The following is a 23631-nucleotide window of genomic DNA, read 5'->3' on the forward strand; positions in this document are numbered from 1 at the left end:
TTGCTTCATCGAACTGTAAGGCAAAACGTTTGTCTTTGAGTTTATCTACCAGCTGTTCTTTAAGATCGTTAGCAATGTCATTTATACACGTCTGGCGACAGTGTCATTGGACAGAGGGATAGTTTTTATTTTTGCAGCACTTGCGTCATCCAGCATGACAGAGACCATGTCTAATGCTGCAGGCAGTATCAGCTCCTCTGCTATGGAGTGTTTTTTTGTTGTTGCACTGAGCAATTTGGTACGCCACCTTATATGATGCTAACAGTGCTCGCTGGTTTACTGAAGTAGCATTCACAAAGCGGGACGATTGTTGGCAATATTCGGCACGTTTTCGCTGAAAAAACTCAAGTGGCTTATCAGCGTGATTGGGGTGTAATGTCTTTAAGTGACGCCTTAATTTATTTGGCTTCATGCTGTCCGCTGCCAACATTTTTAGACACAGAAAACATACCGGTCTTTCCTCTTCTCCCACCGTAGTCACAGTGAAGCCAAGCGCTACATACGCTTCGTCATATTTCCTCGTCTTAGCTTTCGGGAGACTTACGTTTTGTCTCATTATCTCCGTCTCTCTCCGCCTTTCTTTTCATCCCTGTTAAATATGTTTCCATGGTGTCTCTTAAGGGTTTGTTATCTGCACTTCATATCTCCTGCTCTGTGCTCTTGTTCGGTGCAACAAAAAAAAACTACTCCCTGCGGCTAAAAAAAGCATGTTTCCCGGGGTCACACGAGCCCCCCCAGGGGGGCGCGCCCCACTATTTGAGAAGGACTGGTTTAGCTCAAAGCTTTTTTTGTCAAGGGAGGCAACGCTCGCTGGCTTACCTTGCCTTCAATGCTACTGGCGGCAACAATGTCATACTCGTTTGGACCAGACAGCATCAGATAGATGGCCTACACGTAGAGAGACAGAGGGCGCTGTTTCGCTTGCTCGGATGCTTTCTCGTGTGAGATACATTCTTGCAAATTGATGGAAAATTAGAGACGATAGATGCATCATTTTATGTTTATATATATTTTTTCTTGGTCAATTTTTTGGGGAAGCCTGGCTTCCCTTGGAATCCATGAATACACGCCACTGGTTGTAACATGTAGGTATGGCCATGTGGGAACACTAACTAAAGGCGTGTAGTATTTTAACCTTACGTTTTTTTAAAATTATTTATCGCCGATATGAAAGGTAGCCCACATTCCTTATGATTCCAAACCGTACCGCAAGCGCGTGTTTGTGTTCAGACCGAGCTCCGGAGCTCTTAACAAAAGTCCCCGGGAAGAAGATACCTTCGGCAATATAGACCCAAAAGGTAGTTGTCGTCTATGAATGGGGTAGGAATGATACAGGTATGCTATTATTGCCCTGCAGGCGGTACAATAAAGTAAACACCCCTGGGTAGCGCTCAAAGTGCACACAGGTCTCCCCAGCAGCAAATTAACGATCATTTAAAGTAGGCTAACCAGGAAACATGGTGACAGTTGGCATCGGGCAATACATCACTTTATTTTACTGCTGGTCAGGGTGTTTTTGTGCTATTCCAGTCCAAAGACCAGGTTTGACAAGACGTTTCGGGAATGAGTGAAACTTTCTAGGATCCAATCCATGATGTGAAATTCGTTCTAACCGAAGTGGAAAATAAACGCCAAAAGAGACCGCTTACATTTTATTTTTTTTATCACAAAATGGTTTAGTGTGATAAACCTGGGAGTATTCACAATGGAAATTCGAGGTAAGTGCTTGTGGTGTTGTCAGACTGTTTTCCCGTGTTTTAATAAACCGCCGTCAGATTCAGATCCGGGGAAGGAGAAGCGAGAAATCGTGGTGATCAAAAACATTCATGCGGAGGAGCCCACCAACAGGGCTTTGCCACCAATACCCCTTGAGAAACCGGGATACGTTTACATCGCTCTCTACGATTATACCGCCCGAACCGTGGAGGACTTGAGTTTCAATGCTGGGGACAAGTTAGACGCTCTAGACAAAAGTGCTGGCGATTGGTGGTATGCAAATGCACTCACTGGAATTTCAGCTGACAAGAAGGGTTACATTCCAGCCAATTATGTGGCACCTGTGGAGAGCCTGGATGCGGAACCGTAAGTAGCCTACCTTCACCATTTATATCAATTCAAAATTAAGTGCTGGATGAATTATTCTATTGAAGTAGTTGACATAGGCTACTGTATAGACTAGAACAGCACCAGGTCAGGTTTGAATAATGTTTCTGTGGCTTCATTCAATGAGGTGAAGAACAGAATGGGCTACAGAAAATTACTTATTTAATAAATCTTCCATTTATAGGGTAGCCTATTAAAATTCAGTCTACATCCTTTAAAACCTTTACTTATTCTTGGGCTACTTGAGGCCAGAGTAAAGCATTAAAGACTCACACACACTTGAGGCATGTTCCAGAGCTGCTTTACCCCTGATCCCACTGATCACCTAACCATCATTTTAGAATGGGACACTAGCTATCTGACACTCTTCTGTTGTGCTTATTTGATTAACCATCATAACTGACCTGTTGGTATCCCTACACCACTGGACCATTCCAAGAAGATTTGGCAAATATTTGTATACATTCACAGTTTATGAGAATGAGCATGCTCTATATAGCCTTGGTGCATTCTGTTGTGTAATGTTTATTGTGCCAATCGAAAGATTAGCTAAATTCAGAGTTGCACATTGACTCAGTGTTGTGGAATATGATGAGTCACAATACTGTAAGTGCTTTATTTATTCCCTGCACTTCCTCATAACCTAGTCCTTGATGTGGCCTCAGATTTGAGTGACTGCTCTCTAACAAACACATGACACATGACTAACCAACAGTTGACATAGGCTACAGTAATGTCATTATTTTGTTTAGTTTAATGCATGCCAACTTTGGATATTGTGAACAGATTTAATCAATAGGTAAATGCTAAGTGGTTGGTCAAACTAGTTAATGATTGTCAATGATGAGGAAGCACAATGGATTAGTTAATAATTATCCAGATCAGAGGAAAATATATCTGTAAAAACCAAGTGGTTCAACCCTAAAGAGATTCAATGTACATGTAAATTTTTTGTTTAGTTTTACAGTAGCTGTATTTACAGTTGAAGTCGGAAGTTTACATACACTTAGGTTGGAGTCATTAAAACTCGTTTTTCAACCACTCCAGAAATGTCTTGTTAACAAACTATGGTTTTGGCAAGTCGGTTAGGACATCTACTTTGTGCATGACACAAGTCATTTTTACAACAATTGTTTACAGACAGATTATTTCACTTATAATTCACTGTATCACAATTCCAGTGGGTCAGAAGTTTACATACACTAAGTTGACTGTGCCTTTAAACAGCTTGGAAAATTCCAGAAAATGATGTCATGGCTTTAGAAGCTTCTGATAGGCTAATTGACATCATTTGAGTCAATTGGAGGTGTACCTGTGGATGTATTTCAAGGCCTACCTTCAAACTCAATGCCGCTTTGCTTGCCATCATGGGGAAATCAAAAGAAATCAGCCAAGACCTCAGAAAAAAATGTGTAGACCTCCACAAGTCTGGTTCATCCTTGGGAGCAATTTCCAAATGCCTGAAGGTACCACGTTCATCTGTACAAACAATAGTACGCAAGTATAAACACCATGGGACCACGCAGCCGTCATACTGCTCAGGAAGGAGACACGTTCTGTCTCCTAGAGATGAACGTACTTTGGTGCGAAAAGTGCAAATCAATCCCAGAACAACAGCAAAGGACCTTGTGAAGATGCTGGAGGAAACGGGTACAAAAGTATCTATATCCACAGTAAAACGAGTCCTATATCGACATAACCTGAAAGGCCACTCAGCAAGGAAGAAGCCACTGCTCCAAAACCGCCATAAAAAAGCCAGACTACGGTTTGCAACTGCACATGGGGACAAATATCTTACTTTTTGGAGAAATGTTCTCTGGTCTGATGAAAAAAAAACAGAACTGTTTGGCCATGATGACCATCGTTATGTTTGGAGGAAAAAGGGGGCTGCTTGCAAGCCGAAGAACACCATCCCAACCGTGAAGCACGGCGGTGGCAGAATCATGCTGTGGGGGTGCTTTGCTGCAGGAGGGACTGGTGCACTTCAGAAAATAGATGGCATCATGAGGAAGGAAAATTATGTGGATATATTGAAGCAACATCTCAAGACATCAGTCAGGAAGTTAAAGCTTGGTCGCAAATGGGTCTTCCAAATGGACAATGACCCCAAGCATACTTCCAAAGTCGTGGCAAAATGGCTTAAGGACAACAAAGTCAAGGTATTGTAGTGGCCATCACAAAGTCCTGACCTCCATCCTATAGAACATTTGTGGGCAGAACTGAAAAAGCGTGTGCAAGCAAGGAGGCCAACAAACCTGACTCCGTTACACCAACTCTGTCTGGAGGAATGGGCCAAAATTCACCCAACTTATTGTGGGAAGCTTGTGGAAGGCTACCCAAAACGTTTGACCCAAGTTAAACAATTTTAAAGGCAATGCTACCAAATACTAATTGAGTGCATGTAAACTTCTGACCCACTGGAAATGTGATGAAAGAAATAAAAGCTGAAATAAATCACTCTCTACTATTATTCTGACATTTCACATTCTTAAAATAAAGTGGTGATCCTAACTGACCTAAAACGGGGAATTTTTACTAGGATTAAATGTCAGGAATTGTGAAAAACTGAGTTTAAATGTATTTGGCTAAGGTGTATGTAAACTTCCGACTTCAACTGTACATATTGACAACCTTTTGTAGCGTCAACACACACACAAGTGCACTGGCTATATATAGAAAGAAACTGGTTAAGCAAGGCAATTGCACTTGGCATGACATGACGGAGAGTAAAACTTAACTTTGACAACCAAACAGACCTGGGTTTCTTGGTCAAAAGTAATGTTGGGGTAATGGTTTGAAATAATGGAACAGGTACCATTCATAAATGAGCTGTTCAAGAATGATGGAAATATTGAATCTTATCATATCCTATGAAAAACAACTAACCACACCTTTTTATTCAATGTATCAATGCCATTGAGACATACAATTAAAAGTAAAGGGTTTCATATGTAATGAGGGGTCCATCTTCTGAACAAAGTCAGTCATATTATCTTGGGTGTGACTCAAGAGTATTGTCCTGGTGATCATCCCCTGAAACTGGTTTTAGTTAAGCTGCAGTCCTAGTTTTTGCCTTTAACAACACACTGTCTGTGGGAACCTTGAGAGGGTTTTGTCTTGGTAATCAGGACTTGTTTCACGGTCTCATAGTGTACATAACCTGATTTAACTTGATTAGTGGATGGATATAGTATAGTATCAATCATATTGATCTGTTTGATGTATTGGTAAAAACCCTAAGCTAGGCAAACACCTTAATGTACCTACCCACCAACTCAATATCACTGTGCAGTGCAAGTGAATATCTATGATGATGCTGGTGTTGACAGTTGTTTCCTCCTGTTCTGCTATACAGATGGTACTTTGCGGACACCAAGAGACTGGATGCTGAGAAGCTGCTTCTGTCTGAGGGGAACCAGCATGGAGCCTTCCTCATCAGACACTGTGAGAGTCAGAAAGGAGAGCTCTCACTCTCAGGTAAATCTCAGCGTCATGTTCTTGAACTTGTTGCATCTGCAAGAGACTAAAGCTCAGATCTGTATCCCACCAAATATGTACTCTCACAGTATGCTCACATTACTGGTAACAGGTTTTGAATTACTTTGTGATGTTTGACACATTTTGTGACTTCGCTTTATTGTTCAGGATTGTATTTTGTGGTTTTATTGTTCGATCAATCTATTTCCTTGTGCTCCCGGTATGAGGAGGGAACTCGATGCACAAAGAACACAAGTTGTTTCTTCATTCCTGAACAATCCCCACTTTGCTCTGGGTAAATCACAGTCTCCCATAGTGCACTGAAATGTTTGAAGGTTCAAGGTCATAAAATTAAACAAATAGGGAGACCTCTCTTCTTATAAAGAGACTGTGATAACATCACTTAAGGCCACATGATTCTGGCTGGCCATTTCTGTCGGAAGGAAAAAGTCCCTTGCTTATACATTTACAGTGGTCTATTAACTTAGTCACGACAGATGCAATAATCTCATAGTAACATGATTACAGGAAAGTTCAACGGTGTTGCTATCTGCCTATGTATTGTTCATGTTTATAATAGTACATTAGTCATAGTAGTCACAAACCAAAGTTGGGTCACCTGCTACTGTCCTCCCTTCCACTGTTTTCTTTCTCTTTCTGTGGTGTGGTGGTCAAAGCAAAAGTGTGAAAACAGTCTGGAAAACGTATCTCGCCCCCTGACGGTTATAATATAATAATAATATAATATGCCATTTAGAAGACGCTTTTATCCAAAGCGACTTACAGTCATGCGTGCATACATTTTTGTGTATGGGTGGTCCCGGGGCTCGAACCCACTACCCTGGCGTTACAAGCGCCGTGCTCTACCAGCTGAGCTTACTGACACTTACCCATGAGCCCCCTCTCTTCCCATTTTACAAAACATTTTCTGTAACCAGCCTTCTCACCCACTGGACACCGACACCGACATCGGACATCCATGGATGTTGAAAAGTAGTTGAAATTTGGTCAGTCCAAATCTGAACCAATCATAAGTGTCTGTTTTTCAACTTTCGGCAGCACAGTACAGAAAAGTAGAGTATAGGTCAGTACAGTAGTGTTTAGTACAAGAGTAGAGTACAGTATAATTTACTGAACTGTACTTTACTGGACTATACTCTATTGTGCTGTACTCTATTGTACCTTACTGTACTCTACTATGCTATACTGTGATGTCCAAACTTGTGAAAGATAGACGTCTATGATTGGTACAGATTTGTTCCGGTCCAGACCAACCAAATTTGGTCTTGTTTGAGCTCATTAGAATAATAGCCAGTGTTTAGAATAATACCCAAACATGCAAAAGAGGATATTACATTTTTCTACCTTTGTGTCCTCGGGGTTACATCACCATGGAAGAGAATTCATAATGATGCATTTCTGTTTAGTACAGATCAGGGACCCACGATTTCATTCTGTTAGCGGGTGTTAATCCACTTCACTTACTGTAGTTAAATAACCAAAAAGAACCCATAGCTTTTTTTTTTTTTGTGTGTGTCATGTCATAACTGACACCCCATTCTTTCTGCAGACATTTTTGAATCTTAATTCGGAGTAGATATTTAAGAGTTTTTGGAAAACGTGGTCACGTAGAAAAAACTGAGGGAGATTTTCCTGTCATTCTGTTACCAAAATTTACATCTGCGCTGTTCTTCGAGTAAATACGTTTTTGTTAACTTTTCAGTAAAAATTGTTAAAAGTAGTCCTTGTGCATAGAGTTGTATGGTTTGTTTAACTTGGCAATCAATATTTTTTGTTTAGCATTGAGTCTGTGTCCTTCTGTTACCATGGACTTGGCCTTATGTAATTTCTGAATGACAGATTTTAACATGGTACTTTCCCAATTTTTTTACTCTTCGGCGCACATTTTCATGGCCATGGTTGATTTTACTGTCTTTATTCACACTTTTTTAGTATTGTGCCCTTATGCTTTGTATGTATCTTTCAGTACTGGACCAGTGCAAAGTGAAGCACTACAAAGTAAGGAAGCTGGACACTGGAGGCTACTACGTGGCAAGGTCGAAGAACTTCCTAACTCTGAGGGAGTTGGTGGAACATTACTCAAAACTGGAGGATGGGCTCTGTGTGCGGCTGCTTGAACCATGTAAAAAGGTATGGTGTTCCATTTACTTTCTTTATTAACTATCATGTGATTGCGATAAAGCAGATTTGTTTAGTGGCCCTTTTGATCTGAATTCATGTACACACACTTTATGGAACAAATGTGCCTGGCAAATTTGCTAAAGATTATCCAGATCACAGAAACCCTGTTCAAATATTGGGCCTAATGCATTAGCCTGATAATGTTCCATGTCAACCATGTATAGCACCATTAACCGCTCACAAAGGACAATAGAACAACTGTCATGTGGTTTTCCTGAACAGTAGAGAGGACAGTGTGTCAGGTTCTACTTTGGGCCAGTTCCTCTGTCTCGGCTGATGCTGTATCTCTCTCCTGTCAGATGGAGGTGCCTCAGACCCATGGTCTGTCCTACAACACTGCCGACCATTGGGAGATTGACCGGACGTCTGTGAAACTGCTGAATAAACTGGGCGCTGGGCAATTTGGAGAAGTTTATGAAGGCCTCTGGAACGAGACCACTGCAGTAGCAGTGAAGACCCTCAAACCTGGTAAATAGCCTGTTCCACACAAACACAGGATTCAAACCCATAAAATCACTTTATTTTCAAATCCTTGATTTTGTTATACAGTGGGGGAAAAAAGTATTTAGTCAGCCACCAATTGTGCAAGTTCTCCCACTTAAAAAGATGAGAGAGGCCTGTAATTTTCATCATAGGTACTGTTAAGTTGCGTCAATTCAAATCTGGTATTAGGAACAAAAGAGGTCAATACACGTCTTCTAAATAGACTAGTATTTTAATTAATGCAAAACCTTCAATGGTAAATATGATGTTCGTATATACGGGTCCACTGAAATACCACGCAGGGCATTCAGAGAACTAATCCATTGTTACAGGCTCCACCGTTGCACACTGTTGCCAGTCATAAGTTCTTATCATAACAACCTGTAGAGCCAGCTCCCATAGACACCATTTCTACGTCCAAGGACGGTTCACAGATCACAAAGAAGCAGTGTAGTCTAGTATTTGGAGACACAAATTCTTATCTTCCCCTACTCCCTAAAACAGCTCCTCACATTAATCACAGCATGTTAGGTGAAACAATTTATATCAGTACAGTACAGACCTTTTTATGCTTTAATCATTAATGCATTCTTTCTAAGTTAGTCATCCCATCCATTTATGAGAATAATAAATCCCCACAATCCCCCTTTTCACACCCACTGGGTGTGAACCCAAAATAAGAAAACACAGGGTTTCACTCATTAAAATACAATACAAACAAAAATAATCACACTTTTATTAATAGGCAATAATGATACTGAAAAATAACAACCCTCAGGCCTTCCATCTACACCTAACTTGTACTGAGTTGGCTACAAGTCACCCAGGAACTTCAAACCTTCACATAAGGAAAGACAAACATTCACAATGGTTAACTTGATTAATAAAGCATAAAACACAGGATTAATAGAACACAAAACACAAGATTATTAAAACACAAACAGGGAAGTACATTTTGGCCCCCTTTAGACACCCTCTAGGGTGTCACTCCACCAAGCCTGGTAGGTCATATCCTTCATTCCTTAGGTCGGAGTCCGGGATTGGGCCGTATCTCACCATCTGTTGGGAAACCACCTTCTCCATCTCCTTTTCTCACCAACCCTCAGACACAGGAAATAAGACAACATCCACAAAGAACAAGTATACCCATAGAAGCTATAACTTCACCCAGAATAGTTACAACAATAGTTTTCCATTTACCAAATATGTTATCAAACCAACCGTTTATGGAGCTATCAATACCAGAGTTCTCAGCCAGTTCGTTCGCCAACGTGGTGAGTCCCTGAAGCGCTTTGGTCACGGACCCGTCCGGTGCTATATTGTTTGAGGATGAAAGTACAGCACATAGATCCAAACAGAACACAAACTCCGCCCCGCTCAGCCAAAAGCATATCTAAAGCTATTGTATTCTGCCATGTCATTAAGCTAGTTGCCGCTGTCTGCTCAGCTAATCCCTTTATTGCATCACGAGTGTGGTTTATAAATCTTTGCTGGTTATAGTAAATATAATTAATCCAATCTACGTTTTTATTAATTGTTGACCACCAGAAAAGACTTGATTCAAACCCAGCTGCGATCTGATTCCTAGCTTTGAATTCTATTGGAACCCCTCGAGGTACTGCTATCCCATCAATATATATCCTTTCATCAAAGGATCCCGGGAGGAGGTCCTACTTTCTACGTGACAACTCACCAGTCTCTGACACGTTTGATTGTTTGCGTATGTAGGTGAGTTCACAATCTGTTATCACCACACAACCATCAGATGTCAGCACGGGCCTGGTTTTGGTTCCTAAAATCCTCTGGCTGCAACAAAGAGGAGAGATTAGTCATGGTCTCTTTAGTTGTGATATTCTCTGTGTGGGAGCAGGAGCTAAGATGCCCTACCCTGTATCCTTTCTTACTAGTCCTAGAAAAACAATAAGAATCCCCTGTGACTTCAAACAGAGGCAACCTAGGTCGGGATGACTTTGTTATCGGGGGATACAGATAGTGCAAGTTACTACAAGACTCTTTCACCACATTCCCAGGTGGCTTGCATGGAGGATAAACCTGACAGAGAGTCAAAGCCTGTCAAGGGGAACGGAGTAGTTGTTAACCTTGGTTTGGCTGTCCCACAGGCATAACAGTCCTCTTTAGACATAGTTCTTGCCGTATACTGAATCCATTCCAACCACAGGTCAAGATATCTACACCCCGTCTCCACCTGTCCTACTTCCTTCAGGTCTATAGTTTGCACTATCTTCACCACAGCCCCGGTCTCACTACCTCCCTCAGAGAGGTTTACTCTATAGGGTGCCCCAGTTGAAGAGGATATCTCACTTGTCAGGTCTGTAACCTGTTTTAGCGTAATTCAGACTTTCAGACAGTACCTACCCTTATATGGGTCGCACTGCCTTTTCTGGTAATTCCCTACTTTCACAATACTACACCTGTCCCTAAACTGTGTATGGAGATTGACATATCCCCCCCCCGCTCGGTATGAGCAACTACATAGTCCCAGGATGTACATGGTGACATACATATGGTGATGTCCTTCCCTAAAGTCCCTAGTACGTCCCCTTTCCCTACGTCTAGCTGTCTCCTATGCCTTTGTAGACTGTGCTCAGGTATTATTTTATCAACTTGTGTTAGGTTAACTACTACTTCTGGCTGATCAGGAGGGTTTGAGTGTGCTAGGAATATGGCCCCCACAATCAGACAGCTACCTACCGTCGGGAGACCTGTGAATCCCCACCCTCGCCCTGAGAACATGTCAGACGCCAGAGGCCAACCCATTGCTTTACCTTTTATCGAACTCACACAGGGATGATCAGACAGGGTAAGGGAATCTTCGTTAAGGAGCCAACCCCAGAGCCCTAGTGGTGATCGGTTCTTTCTCCTAACTCTGTGTTTGTTCGTCAGGTGTAACTGGGTTTACCTTTTTGCCGTGTGTGACATGCACCCAGGTGGATCTAATTGGACTTGGTAGGGCCCTTCCCAACAGGCCTGCTTCCAGTTTTTCTTCTTTTAGGGACTGGATCCACACCCAGTCTCCTGGTTAGATAGAGTGGGTTACCTTCTCCTTTAGTTCACCTGTGGGGCACAAAACCTCTGACATACGGGTGTGGTTAATAAACTATCTTCACACATACATGTTCAGCTCTCAATTTCTAATCTTTTGTTTTTTTTTGTTGTTTTTTTAAAAGTATTTTGTCCTCTCCTTCGTATATATTTATTATTTAATCCTACCATCTCCTACCATACCATCCATCCCCCATTTGACACATGATTTGCCCATGTGTCAATATTACCACCTACCTAAACAATCACTTAGGTAATATTGGTAATTCATTATCCAATTGCCATCCCATAGTATACTAAACATTACCATTATTCTAAATATTTCATAAATGTTAGTTATCCCAAGTGTTCATTAAGTCCTCATGACATTCATTCTCATAAGAAATCATATGTACCCCAAACTCAGCCAAAACCTAAAAAACTCCATAAAATTCACTGTGTGTGCTTCTCTAAGATCTATCACCCTTGACCTGCTGAAAACCCAATTTGAAAAACAACAACCACAAATAGCCAGGCCTCACTTAATTTGGTAGCTCACTTTTATGACCTAAATACTGCCTAACTTCACTACTGCTCCCCTAGCCCTGGGCAACATTCCAACGAGATGAGCTAATCTCTTTCTCCTGGTTATAATCTAAAGATGGTAGTACACACAAAACATGATACAGATATCCCCAGTCCTAACCCTACTATCCTTCTATCATTACTGGATCAATGATAATGACTGTAATAACTATCAATAATAATTGTAATAACTATTTCACATTAAATTGTGCCTTTTTTCTGATAATGTTATAATTGTAGCCTATTCCATCACTTTAGTTTAAAATATAAGTTTGTTTATGTAACAAATCCATAACCCACCACAGGCTGGCGCTATTCCCCCAGCACAACAGCCAATGCCACTTGCTTCCCCGTAACCAAAATAAATTATCGTTCTAAAATGTACCAACTATTTATATTTTCCCGCTAACCCATTTCAGTTGGCTATTCAATTTCTTTAACTGTTCTCTCTGATTACGCCCTAATTAATAAAACAAATACTTGCTATCGTTGATAAGCATACATTTAATTATGTTCCTAACATTTGAACTCTCTCTCACCCTCCCCTTGCTCCTTCGGGGAAAGCGCATGGGGACCTTGTAACATATTTTCATAGACCTTTCTAGAATATTTCTACTTAAGCTATCTAATTCAACCTTTCACATTTCTCAATCCACATAGTAATCTAGGTATATAGCCCCAATACGAAAGCTTTACTCACTGTCCCTACCTTTTTTCGAACCAGGAACCCTCTACATACCATCTGTCACTCCACACCATCTGCGATGCTTTCAAAGCACGCCAAACAACAACAACTTCCATGTCGCACAACCAGCCACGTCATCACTCACCATCTAGCCAGCCCTCTCATCTCAAACACCCTAGTAGGAAAAATAAAACACACTCTCTAACAGCGTTCTGCATTTACTTCTATCATCGGGTTTAAAAACTAACGTAACAACATTAACCATCCTCTATTGCTGTAGTAAAGTCTTGTTTGGTTCAGTTTATTTATTACGGAGTGTCCATAATACTATAATAATACATAATCGAATTCCTCTCATACATACAGATTTCCCCTTATGCCATTGAAATGCCAAATAAACCATAATAGTTCAATGGAGCCCCCTATCGGCTCTCCACTATTGATACATTACTTCCATAACCACATTAGTTATGGTCCGATTACCCATTAAAACCTTATCAAATGATCAAACAACGGCACAACCTTAAACTCATATGGGGCGGCAGGCAGCTTAGTGACCAATAGCGCCGCGCCAACAACCGAGAGGTCGCCGGTTCCAATCCCCGAGCCGACCAGGCGAAAAATCTGCCGATGTGCCCTCGAGCAAGTCACTCAATCCCAATTGCTCCTGCAAGTCGCTCTGGACAAGAGCGTCTGCCAAATTACCAAAAATGCAAATGTAAATATTCTCTACTTTCTCACCCATGATGTACGTCTACGTTCGGGTGAGCAAGCCCATACATATATATCGTTATAAATTTATAGGCACCTCTCAAACAATCGCCCCGTTGTGTTCCCAGCCAACTCCCAGTCTTTCCTGGCTCCAAAAGCCACACTTCCGCTGTCTCCAGCCCCTCCCTTTGCAACTCTCTCTTCCTCTCCTCTGGGAGTAGGCTCTTTTGAGGAGCTGTGTTTTGTTTTAGTGTTTTCAATATTCTGCCGTTAATTAAGGTACTTTAGTCTATTTATTTAAATCAAATCATTCCCTCCTAATTAGTTAAAGTTGGTGCATGTTTATATTTCAACGATAAACCAAATTATTTCAGTCTAATTGTTTAACCAGTATTTTGCAGGGTCAAACATCAAACGTTACATTAAATAATCAACCAAAAAGCCTCAACCCAAGCACCTAAAACCAGTATTATGCTATGTCAAACATCAAACGCCACAGTTCAATCATATCAGCTCAAACGTTTCAGTTCAGTCACACAATTCATCACTTTAGCTTTATGTTCCCAATTGTTATTAACGGGTTATATGGTTTAAGCAACCACAAACCCAACAGTTATCCCCAAATTATACAGTTTGGACAGCCACAGACGTATTTGATTCCCAATTAGTTTTCTATCAATGTATACAGGTTTATCATTCACACGCTCATGCATACGACAACACTCGCACTGTCTAACTTTTTATAGTACCTCCTATGGGTGTCTTTTGTTAACGTTTGCACAATTTAAACTTTATTTCCTAATTGTAATTCTCATTATTTACTGTTTTAAAATATTATTTGTATTCACAGCCAAAAATGGTACACAGTTAAACATAGTATACAGTTATCACACAGCAAAAATAGTACACAGTTATCGCACTCACTCACAATACACAGTCATAATCCTATCACACAGTCAAATATGTCACACAGTCATAAATGACACACTTACACTCCACACACAATCTATTTGGGCACACAGCCTCTTCTATTTGGGCACACAGCCTCCTCTACTATCTTCAAAATACTCCGCTGAACCTAGCCGTACCCTCGAAGTTACGGACCTTGCCAGTCGCTAGTATTTATCAAAAATTTCCCGAACCTAGCCGTACCCTCGTAGTTACGGACCTTGCCGGTGTAATTCTTCGAACCTAGCCGTATCCACGTAGTTACGGACCTTGCCGATAGCAATTACTAAGTCAATTATTCCCTGTATCTTCGAACCTAGCCGTATTCTCGCAGTTATTTTGTGATATCCAATTGCGATCTTGTCTCATCGCTGCAACTCCCCAATGGGCTCGGCCAAGGTCGAGTCATGCGTCCTCAGAAACATGACCTGTCAAACCGCGCTTCTTAACTCCCGCCTGCTTAACGTGGTCCTCTGTAGCTCAATTGGTAGAGCATGGCGCTTGTAACGCCAGGGTAGTGGGTTCGATCCCCGGGACCACCCATACGTAAAACATTTTTTTGATGCAAGCATGACTGTAAGTCGCTTTGGATAAAAGCATCTGTTAAATGGCATATTATTATTATTATTATTATTATTATTATTATTATTATTATTATTATTATTAACCCGTAAGCCAGCCGCATCAATGTGTTGGAGGAAACACAGTACAACTGGCGCCCGGCCCGCCACAAGGAGTCGCTAGAGCACGATGAGCCAAGTAAAGCCCCCCCGGCCAAACCCTCCCCTAATCCAGATGACGCTGGGCCAATTGTGCGCCGCACTATGGGAGTCCCAGTCACGGCCGGTTGTGACACAGCCTGGGATTGAACCCGGGTCTGTAGTGACCCCTCAAGCACTGCCTTAGACCGTTGCGCCACTCGGGAGGCCACCCCTACATTTTTTAAAGGTATCTGTGACCGACAGATGCATATCTGTATTCTCAGTCATGTGAAATCCATAGATTAGGGCCTAATTAATTTATTTCAATTGACTGATTTCCTTATAATCTTTGAAATTGTTGCGTTTATATTTTTATTCAGTATATAAAACACAATCACGTTTTTGACTGCACTGGACATTTAAAAAATGTCTACGTCACAGTGCAGGTTGGATTGAATTCCAGCTAGTGTTAGAGTTCAATACAACGTATACATGTTCTTGTTATCCTAGGCACCATGGACGTAAAGGACTTCCTACAGGAGGCCCAGATCATGAAGAAACTGCGGCACCCCAAACTGATCCAGCTCTACGCTGTGTGTACTGTGGAGGAACCCATCTACATCATCACAGAGCTCATGAAAAACGGCAGTCTGCTGGAGTACCTCCAAAGTAAGAACACACTAGTGTATTGCATTATAACCTACCTACGTACAAGACCACTGCACTTTCCTCAATGGACCAGACCCTGGATGTTGTCGGACGTGTAGATTAGAACACCACCTCAACAATGTGCCAACTGTAACAAGAGTTGAAATACAGTACAGACGTTTCTTTAACTTATGTAACAGAGTGAAGTGAAAGTTTGGCAACAACCAAAAAAAGCTACAGTTTTGCTCCCTCTTCACTTTATGTATAGGTGTGATACAGTTGCCTCTACAAACTATGCAAAATGCATAATACGTGCCAGGCTTCTGTATTTTGAAAGTTACATGCAGTGCATTCGGAAAGTGTCCAGACCCCTACCCTTTTTCCACATTTTGTTATGTTACAGCCTTACTCTAAAATGAATTAAATAAAACAATGTCCTCATCAATCTTCACACAATACCCCATAATGACAAAGTGAAAAAACAAAACAATTGTGCAAATGTATTCCAAATAAAAACAGAAATTCCTTATTTACATAAGTATTCAGACTCTTTGTTATAAGACTCGAAATGGAGCTCAGGTGCATACTTGAGATATTTCTACAACTTGATTGGAGTCCACCTGTAGTAAATTAAATTGATTGGACATTATTTGGAAAGGCACACACCTGTCTATATAAGGTCCCACAGTTGACAGTGCATGTAAGAGCAAAAACCAAGCCATTAGGTTGAAGGAACTGTCCGTAGAGCTCCGAGACAGGATTGTGTTGAGGCACAAAACATTTCTGCAGCACTCCACCAATCAGGCCTTTATGGTAGAGTGGCCAGACTGAAGCCACTCCTCAGTAAAAGGCACATGACAGCCTGCTTAGAGTTTGCCAAAAGACATCTAAAGGACTCTCAGACCATGAGAAACAAGATTCTCTGGTCTGATGAAACCAAGATTGAACTCTTTGGCCTGAATGCCAAGTGTCACATCTGGAGGAAACCTGGCACCATCCCTACGGTGAAGCATGGTGGTGGCAGCATCATGCTGTGGGAATGTTTTTCAGCGGCAGGGACTGGGAGACTAGTCCGGATCGAGGGAAAGATTAACGGAGCAAAGTACAGAGAGATCCTTGATGAAAACCTGCTCCAGAGTGCTCAGTACCTCAGACACCTTCCAACAGGTCAACGACCCTAAGCACACAGCCAAGACAACGCAGGAGTGGCTTCGGGACAAGTCTCTGAATGTCCTTGAGTGGTCCAGTCAGAGCCCAGACTTGAACCCGATCAAACATCTCTGGAGAGACCTGAAAATAGCTGTGCAGTGACGCTCCCCATCCAACCTGACAGAGCTTCAGAGGATCTGCAAAGAATGGGAGAAACTCCCCAAATACAGGTGTGCCTAGCTTGTAGCGTCATAACCAAGAAGACTCAAGGCTGTAATCGCTGCCAAAGGTGCTTCAACAAAGTAATGAGTAAAGGGTCTGAATACTTATGTAAATGTGATATTTCAATTTTGTATTTTTAATAAATTAGCAACATTTTCTAAAAACCTTTTTTTGCTTTGTCATTATGGGGTATTCTGTGTAGATTGATGACAAAATGAAACAATTTCATCAATTTAAGAATAAGGCTGTAACGTAACAAAATGTGGAAAAACTCAAGGGGTCTGAATACTTTCCGAATGCACTTTATTGTAAGAATATTAGAAGATAAATATACACCACAGAGGACTAGAGGTCAAGAGGACTAGAGAATAAGAGGGAATTAAAGATCAATGGAAATAGTTGTTTTGATTCATAGCTACATGTGGCAAGTTCTAATTGGTCCAAATGGTCTATACATTGAACCTGAAACAAGATACTTGGGGGGTTGGCCATTGGCCCAATTTTATTGCAAGGAATTCTAATTGGTCAGCCACATGCTAGGCTTGAGGCTATAAACTACATCCTGTCTCTTTGTTCAGAGGAGAAACATTGAGAACAGGGAAGAATGAACATCTACCATCTACTTCACAGCATAACAACTATGATTTGTTCTCTTTGAATAAATTATATTTTTCTCCCCCTGATTTTCTTTGGGGTCTGTGTTATTGAAGAATAACATCAACTGCTAACAGTATCTTAAAAAATGTATTGCTGACATGCAAGACATTTTGGGACTATATCAACAATGGACTAATGAAACAAATAGCAAACGTTTTTGGGTGGAATTTTCCTTTAAGGGAGAAGGGATCAAAGTCTGACTGAAGGAGAGATCTTAATGTACAGTGGGGGAAAAAAGTATTTAGTCAGCCACCAATTGTGCAAGTTCTCCCACTTAAAAAGATGAGAGAGCCCTGTAATTCTCATCATAAGTACACGTCAACTATGACAGACAAATTGAGAAAATAAAATCCAGAAAATCACATTGTAGGAATTTTTTATGAATTTATTTGCAAAAAATGGTGGAAAATAAGTATTTGGTCACCTACAAACAAGCAAGATTTCTGGCTCTCACAGACCTTTAACTTCTTCTTTAAGAGGCTCCTCTGTCCTCCACTCGTTACCTGTATTAATGGCACCTGTTTGAACTTGATATCAGTATAAAAGACACCTGTCCACAACCTCAAACAGTCACACTCCAAACTCCACTATGGCCAAGATCAAAGAGCTGTCAAAGTCATAATAATAATAATAATATGCCATTTAGCAGACGCTTTTATCCAAAGCGACTTACAGTCATGCGTGCATAATTTTTTTTTGTGTGTGTATGGGTGGTCCCGGGGATCGAACCCACTACCTTGGCGTTACAAGCGCCGTGCTCTACCAGCTGAGCTACTGAGAACCACAAAGGACACCAGAAACAAAATTGTAGACCTGCACCAGGCTGGGAAGACTGAATCTGCAATAGGTAAGCAGCTTGGTTTGAAGAAATCAACTGTGGGAGCAATTATTAGGAAATGGAAGACATACAAGACCACTGATAATCTCCCTCGATCTGGGGCTCCACGCAAGATCTCACCCCGTGGGGTCAAAATGATCACAAGAACGGTGAGCAAAAATCCCAGAACCACACGGGGGGACCTAGTGAATGACCTGCAGAGAGCTGGGACCAAAGTAACAAAGCCTACCATCAGTAACACACTACGCCGCCAGGGACTCAAATCCTGCAGTGCCAGACGTGTCCCCCTGCTTAAGCCAGTACATGTCCAGGCCCGTCTGAAGTTTGCTAGAGTGCATTTGGATGATCCAGAAGAGGATTGGGAGAATGTCATATGGTCAGATGAAACCAAAATAAATATAACTTTTTGGTAAAAACTCAACTCGTCGTGTTTGGAGGAAAAAGAATGCTGAGTTGCATCCAAAGAACACCATACCTACTGTGAAGCATGGGGGTGGAAACATCATGCTTTGGGGCTGTTTTTCTGCAAAGGGACCAGGACGACTGATCCGTGTAAAGGAAAGAATGAATGGGGCCATGTATCGTGAGATTTTGAGTGAAAACCTCCTTCCATCAGCAAGGGCATTGAAGATGAAACGTGGCTGGGTCTTTCAGCATGACAATGATCCCAAACACACCGCCCGGGCAACGAAGGAGTGGCCTAGCCAGTCTCCAGATCTCAACCCCATAGAAAATCTTTGGAGGGGAGTTGAAAGTCTGTGTTGCCCAGCGACAGCCCCAAAACATCACTGCTCTAGAGGAGATCTGCATGGAGGAATGGGCCAAAATACCAGCAACAGTGTGTGAAAACCTTGTGAAGACTTACAGAAAACGTTTGACCTGTGTCATTGCCAACAAAGGGTATATAACAAAGTATTGAGAAACTTTTGTTATTGACCAAATACTTATTTTCCACCATAATTTGCAAATAAATTCATTAAAAAGCCTACAATGTGATTTTCTGGAATTTTTTTCCTAATTTTGTCTGTCATAGTTGACGTGTACCTATGATGAAAATTACAGGCCTCTCTCATCTTTTTAAGTGGGAGAACTTGCACAATTGGTGGCTGACTAAATACTTTTTTTCCCCACTGTACTTGAGGTCAGGCTGACTGTCCTGGAAAAAAAAAAATATATATATATATATAATTATTTACTGCACAGCTCAAGTACAGAGGGATGATGTGGTTTAGGGAGTGGGCTGGAACAAACAACCTCCGGCTTTTATCCCAGAGCTGTTATGACCGCAATAGAACAGCATCATGGAATAACTGTTTAATTTCCTTTATGCCAACCAGATTAATATGACTCATTCTATGAATAATTTTGTGTGTGTACGTGTGTGTGTGTGTGTGTGTGTGTGTGCTCGCTCGCAGCTTGCTCGCATGTGTGTGAACATAATTAAATGTGCCAATGACCATAGAACCATGTATGGCTGACGTGCTATGCCATGGACTAGCAACACGTGTAAAATGGGAAGGAGATCATCCAAGCAACCTGTATTGTACCATCTTTCTTTTTTAGCTATGCTACACCACAAAATGCTTACCTTTTTTAAGCATGATTGTGATTATAATGGTATTCAACACTATTGCTACGTAATCACGTGCATTTCATCATTGCTCTAAATGAGTATATTGAATTTCATCTACAGTGCTTTCAGAAAGTATTCAGACCCCTTGACTTTTTCTACATTTTGTTATGTTACAGCCTTATTTTAAAATGGATTAAATTAATAGATATCTTCATCAATCTACACACAATACCCCATAATGATAAAGCGAAAACAGGTATTTAGAAATTTTTGCAAATTTATAAAAAATGAAAAACAGACTCTTTGCTATGAGACTTGAAATTGAGTTCAGGTGCATCCTGTTTCCATTGATCATCCTTGTGATGTTTCTACAACTTGATTGGAGTCCACCTGTGGTAAATTCAATTGATTGGACATGATTTGGAAAGGCACACACCTGTCTATATAAGGTCCCACAGTTGACAGTGCATGTCAGAGCAAAAACCAAGCCATGAGGTCGAAGGAATTGTCCGTAGAGCTCCGAGACAGGATTGTGTCGATGCACAGATCTGGGGAAGGGTACCAACAAATGTCTGCAGCATTGAAGGTCCCCAAGAACACAGTGGCCTCCATCATTCTTAAATGGAAGAAGTTTGGAACCACCAAGACTCTTCCTAGAGCTTGCCGCCTGGCCAAACTGAGCAATCGGGTGAGAAGGGCCTTGGTCAGGGAGGTGACCAAGAACCCGATGGTCACTCTGAAAGAGCTCCAGAGTTCCTCTGTGGAGATGGGAGAACCTTCCAGAAGGACAACCATCTCTGCAGCACTCCACCAATCAGGTCTTTATGGTAGAGTGGCCAGACGGAAGCCACTCCTTAGTAAAAGGCACATGACAGCCCACTTGGCGTTTGCCAAAAGGCACCTAAAGACTCTCAGACCATGAGAAACAAGATTCGCTGGTCTGATGAAACCAAGATTGAACTCCTTGGCCTGAATGCCAAGTGTCAAATCTGGAGGAAACCTGGCACCATCCCTACGGTGAAGCATGGTGGTGGCAACAACATGCTGTGGGGATGTCTTTCAATGGCAGGGACTGGGAGACTAGTCAGGATCGAGGGAAAGATGAACGGAGCAAAGTACAGAGAGATCCTTGATGACAACCTGCTCAGGATCTCAGACTGAGGCGAAGGTTCACCTTCCAACAGGACAACGACCCTAAGCACACAGCCAAGACAACGCAGGAGTGGCTTTGGGACAAGTCTCTGAATGTCCTTGAGTGGCCCAGCCAGAGCCCGGACATGAACCCAATCGAACATTTTCAGGAGAGACCTGAAAATAGCTGTGCAGTGACGCTCCCCATCCAACCTGACAGCTTGAGAGGATCTGCAGAGAAGAATGGGAGAAACTCCCCAAATACAGGTGTGCCAAGCCTGTAGCGTCATACCCAAGAAGACTCAAGGCTGTAATTGCTGCCAAAGGTGCTTCAACAAAGTACTAAGTAAAGGGTCTGAATACTTATGTAAATGTGATATTTGTTGTTATTCTTTATACATTTGCATAAATAAACTGTTTTTGCTTCATAATTATGGGGTATTGTGTGTAGATTGATGAGGGGGAAAAAAACTATGTAATCAATTTTAGAATAAGGCTGTAACGTAACAATGTGGAAAAAGTCAAGGGGTCTGAATACTTTCTGAATGCTCTGTATATTTAAGATTATCTGATGTTGTCGACTCCCTGGTGACTGCCAGCACTCCTTGAGTTTTACTCCCCATGAGAGATGCTGTGCCATAGTGTGAAATATGCAGTGTCATTGCCTGTTAGAGTGATGGTCACCTCATGGAGCGGCCATGTGAAATTGATGTTGGTTGCCCCGAGACCGCTATATTTCACTAGATGCCCTTATACACTGGCTCAAATTCAGACATTCAGCCATTACTAGCAATTTTTTGGGGGGGGAACTCTAAACTTCAGAAACTTTTACAAGGAATCGCATAGTCATACTTTTGCATGCAGACTGTTATTCTGAAAATTGTACTATAACATTTTACTTAAGCACTCATTAGAATGAAATATCAGTTCTCTCACCATGGTACTTTATTTCTCTCCTCCTCCACAGAGGACAAGGGTACGGAGCTGGTCATCTCAGACCAGCTAGAGATGGCGGCCCAGGTGGCTGCTGGGATGGCTTACCTGGAGCTGCAGAACTACATCCACAGAGACCTGGCGGCCCGGAACGTTCTGGTGGGAGAGAACAACATTTGCAAGGTGGCTGACTTTGGCCTCGCCAGAGTCTTCATGGTGGGTATCTCTTTATCTTTTTGTAAGAAAAACAAGAAAAGAGGATATAGTTGGGACTGTTTGTCAAAATTTCTGCGCCAAGGCCTTTATCAAGACCAGTCTCCATTTCTCTTTCTAAGACATGAAATCAAACTGTTGGAGGCCCACTAAAATTATTTATTCTGCTCTTTAAAGTATTGAGGAGTCAGATTTGATTCCTGTTGTTTTCTGGTGTTTTAGATGGAGAATGAGAATGTGTACGAAGCTAAAGAGGGCACTAAATTCCCTGTGAAATGGACCGCCCCGGAGGCCATCCACAGCAGCAAGTTCACCATCAAGTCTGACGTGTGGTCTTTCGGCATTCTGCTATATGAGATCATGACCTTCGGCGGAATGCCCTATCCAAGTAAGACTTTTACATGCATGTTTAATGTATTACTCTATAGAAAATAAAGCTGGTGTAATCAGTCAGTGTTAATCCTGTTATTTAATACCGTGGAATGTTTGAGTGTATAATAATGTAAGCAGGCGGGGTAGGAATATTGTATGAGTAGCATGCCCTACAGTCAACAGTTAAAAATACACCTGGCACACAAGGGAACATTCATAGTTTATCCACACTAAACGCACAGCAGCAGGTTAGATTGTGTTACTGTGTGAGATCAAAACTATAATCCCCTCTGTTATTGTTCCAGCCATGACCAACTACCAGGTGGTCCAGCGTCTGCCCACAGGCTACAGGATGCCCAACCCACCACGCTGTCCCATGATGATGTATGAGATCATGTCTGACTGCTGGAAGGAGAATGAGATGGACAGACCCACCTTCGAGACCCTACAGTGGAAGCTAGAGGACTTCTTTGACCTGGATGTGACCTCCTACGATGACGGCAACCGTTACCAGTAGTGTACTATATAGAGGGATCAATTATGCTCTGCTCATGGGTCAGCAGAGGAAAGTACGGTATGTCCACTCTGCCACAAGTAATATAATCAAATACCAAAGATAAATGCAATTTTATACTCCCAACAGTTTGTATCTAGCATACCGGTAGCATTGCTTTTAGCATAGTTGAACTGCCCTCTCCCTGATCACATTATGGTTGAATATCTATTTATTAGGATTATATTATGTGGTCGAACATGTGGGACCATAAACGGTTTGATCGGAAAAGTTTGTGGAGGTTTTATTTGGCTGCTCATGTATTGTCATTAAAGAAAGTCCAACATGACTATGACGGGTAATCCTCTGTTGTAACTGTAGTTTGTGAGACTCCCACTAGTTCAAATTTTGTTTGTCAACTTAATGCACTTTTAAATGGGTGATACTGAGGCTGACATCTCAGAT

The 23631-nt window shown here is 41.7% G+C and overlaps 1 protein-coding gene across 1 annotated transcript; it reads left to right on the forward strand.

Moving 5' to 3' along the window:
* The first annotated feature begins 934 nt into the window (after positions 1 to 934).
* On the forward strand, positions 935 to 23515 carry LOC121549013 (tyrosine-protein kinase SRK2). The gene is made up of 8 exons (XM_041860782.2): positions 935 to 2082; positions 5459 to 5580; positions 7568 to 7731; positions 8082 to 8250; positions 15448 to 15606; positions 22123 to 22304; positions 22524 to 22689; positions 22979 to 23515. The coding sequence occupies exons 1-8, from the start codon at positions 1706 to 1708 to the stop codon at positions 23188 to 23190; spliced, it is 1551 nt and encodes a 516-aa protein (XP_041716716.1). The 5' UTR covers positions 935 to 1705; the 3' UTR covers positions 23191 to 23515.
* The last annotated feature ends 116 nt before the right edge of the window (positions 23516 to 23631 follow it).

The sequence above is a fragment of the Coregonus clupeaformis genome, chromosome 33 (assembly GCF_020615455.1).
Source record: "Coregonus clupeaformis isolate EN_2021a chromosome 33, ASM2061545v1, whole genome shotgun sequence".
NCBI classification, from domain to species: domain Eukaryota; kingdom Metazoa; phylum Chordata; class Actinopteri; order Salmoniformes; family Salmonidae; genus Coregonus; species Coregonus clupeaformis.

Coding starts and splice junctions, on each gene's coding strand:
- LOC121549013 (XM_041860782.2), top strand. CDS start 1,706: ATGGAAATTCGAGGTAAGTGCTTGTGGTGTTGTCAGACTGTTTTCCCG. Junction 7,732..8,081: donor TGCTTGAACCATGTAAAAAG/GTATGGTGTTCC, acceptor CTCTCCTGTCAG/ATGGAGGTGCCTCAGACCCA. Junction 15,607..22,122: donor TCTGCTGGAGTACCTCCAAA/GTAAGAACACAC, acceptor CCTCCTCCACAG/AGGACAAGGGTACGGAGCTG.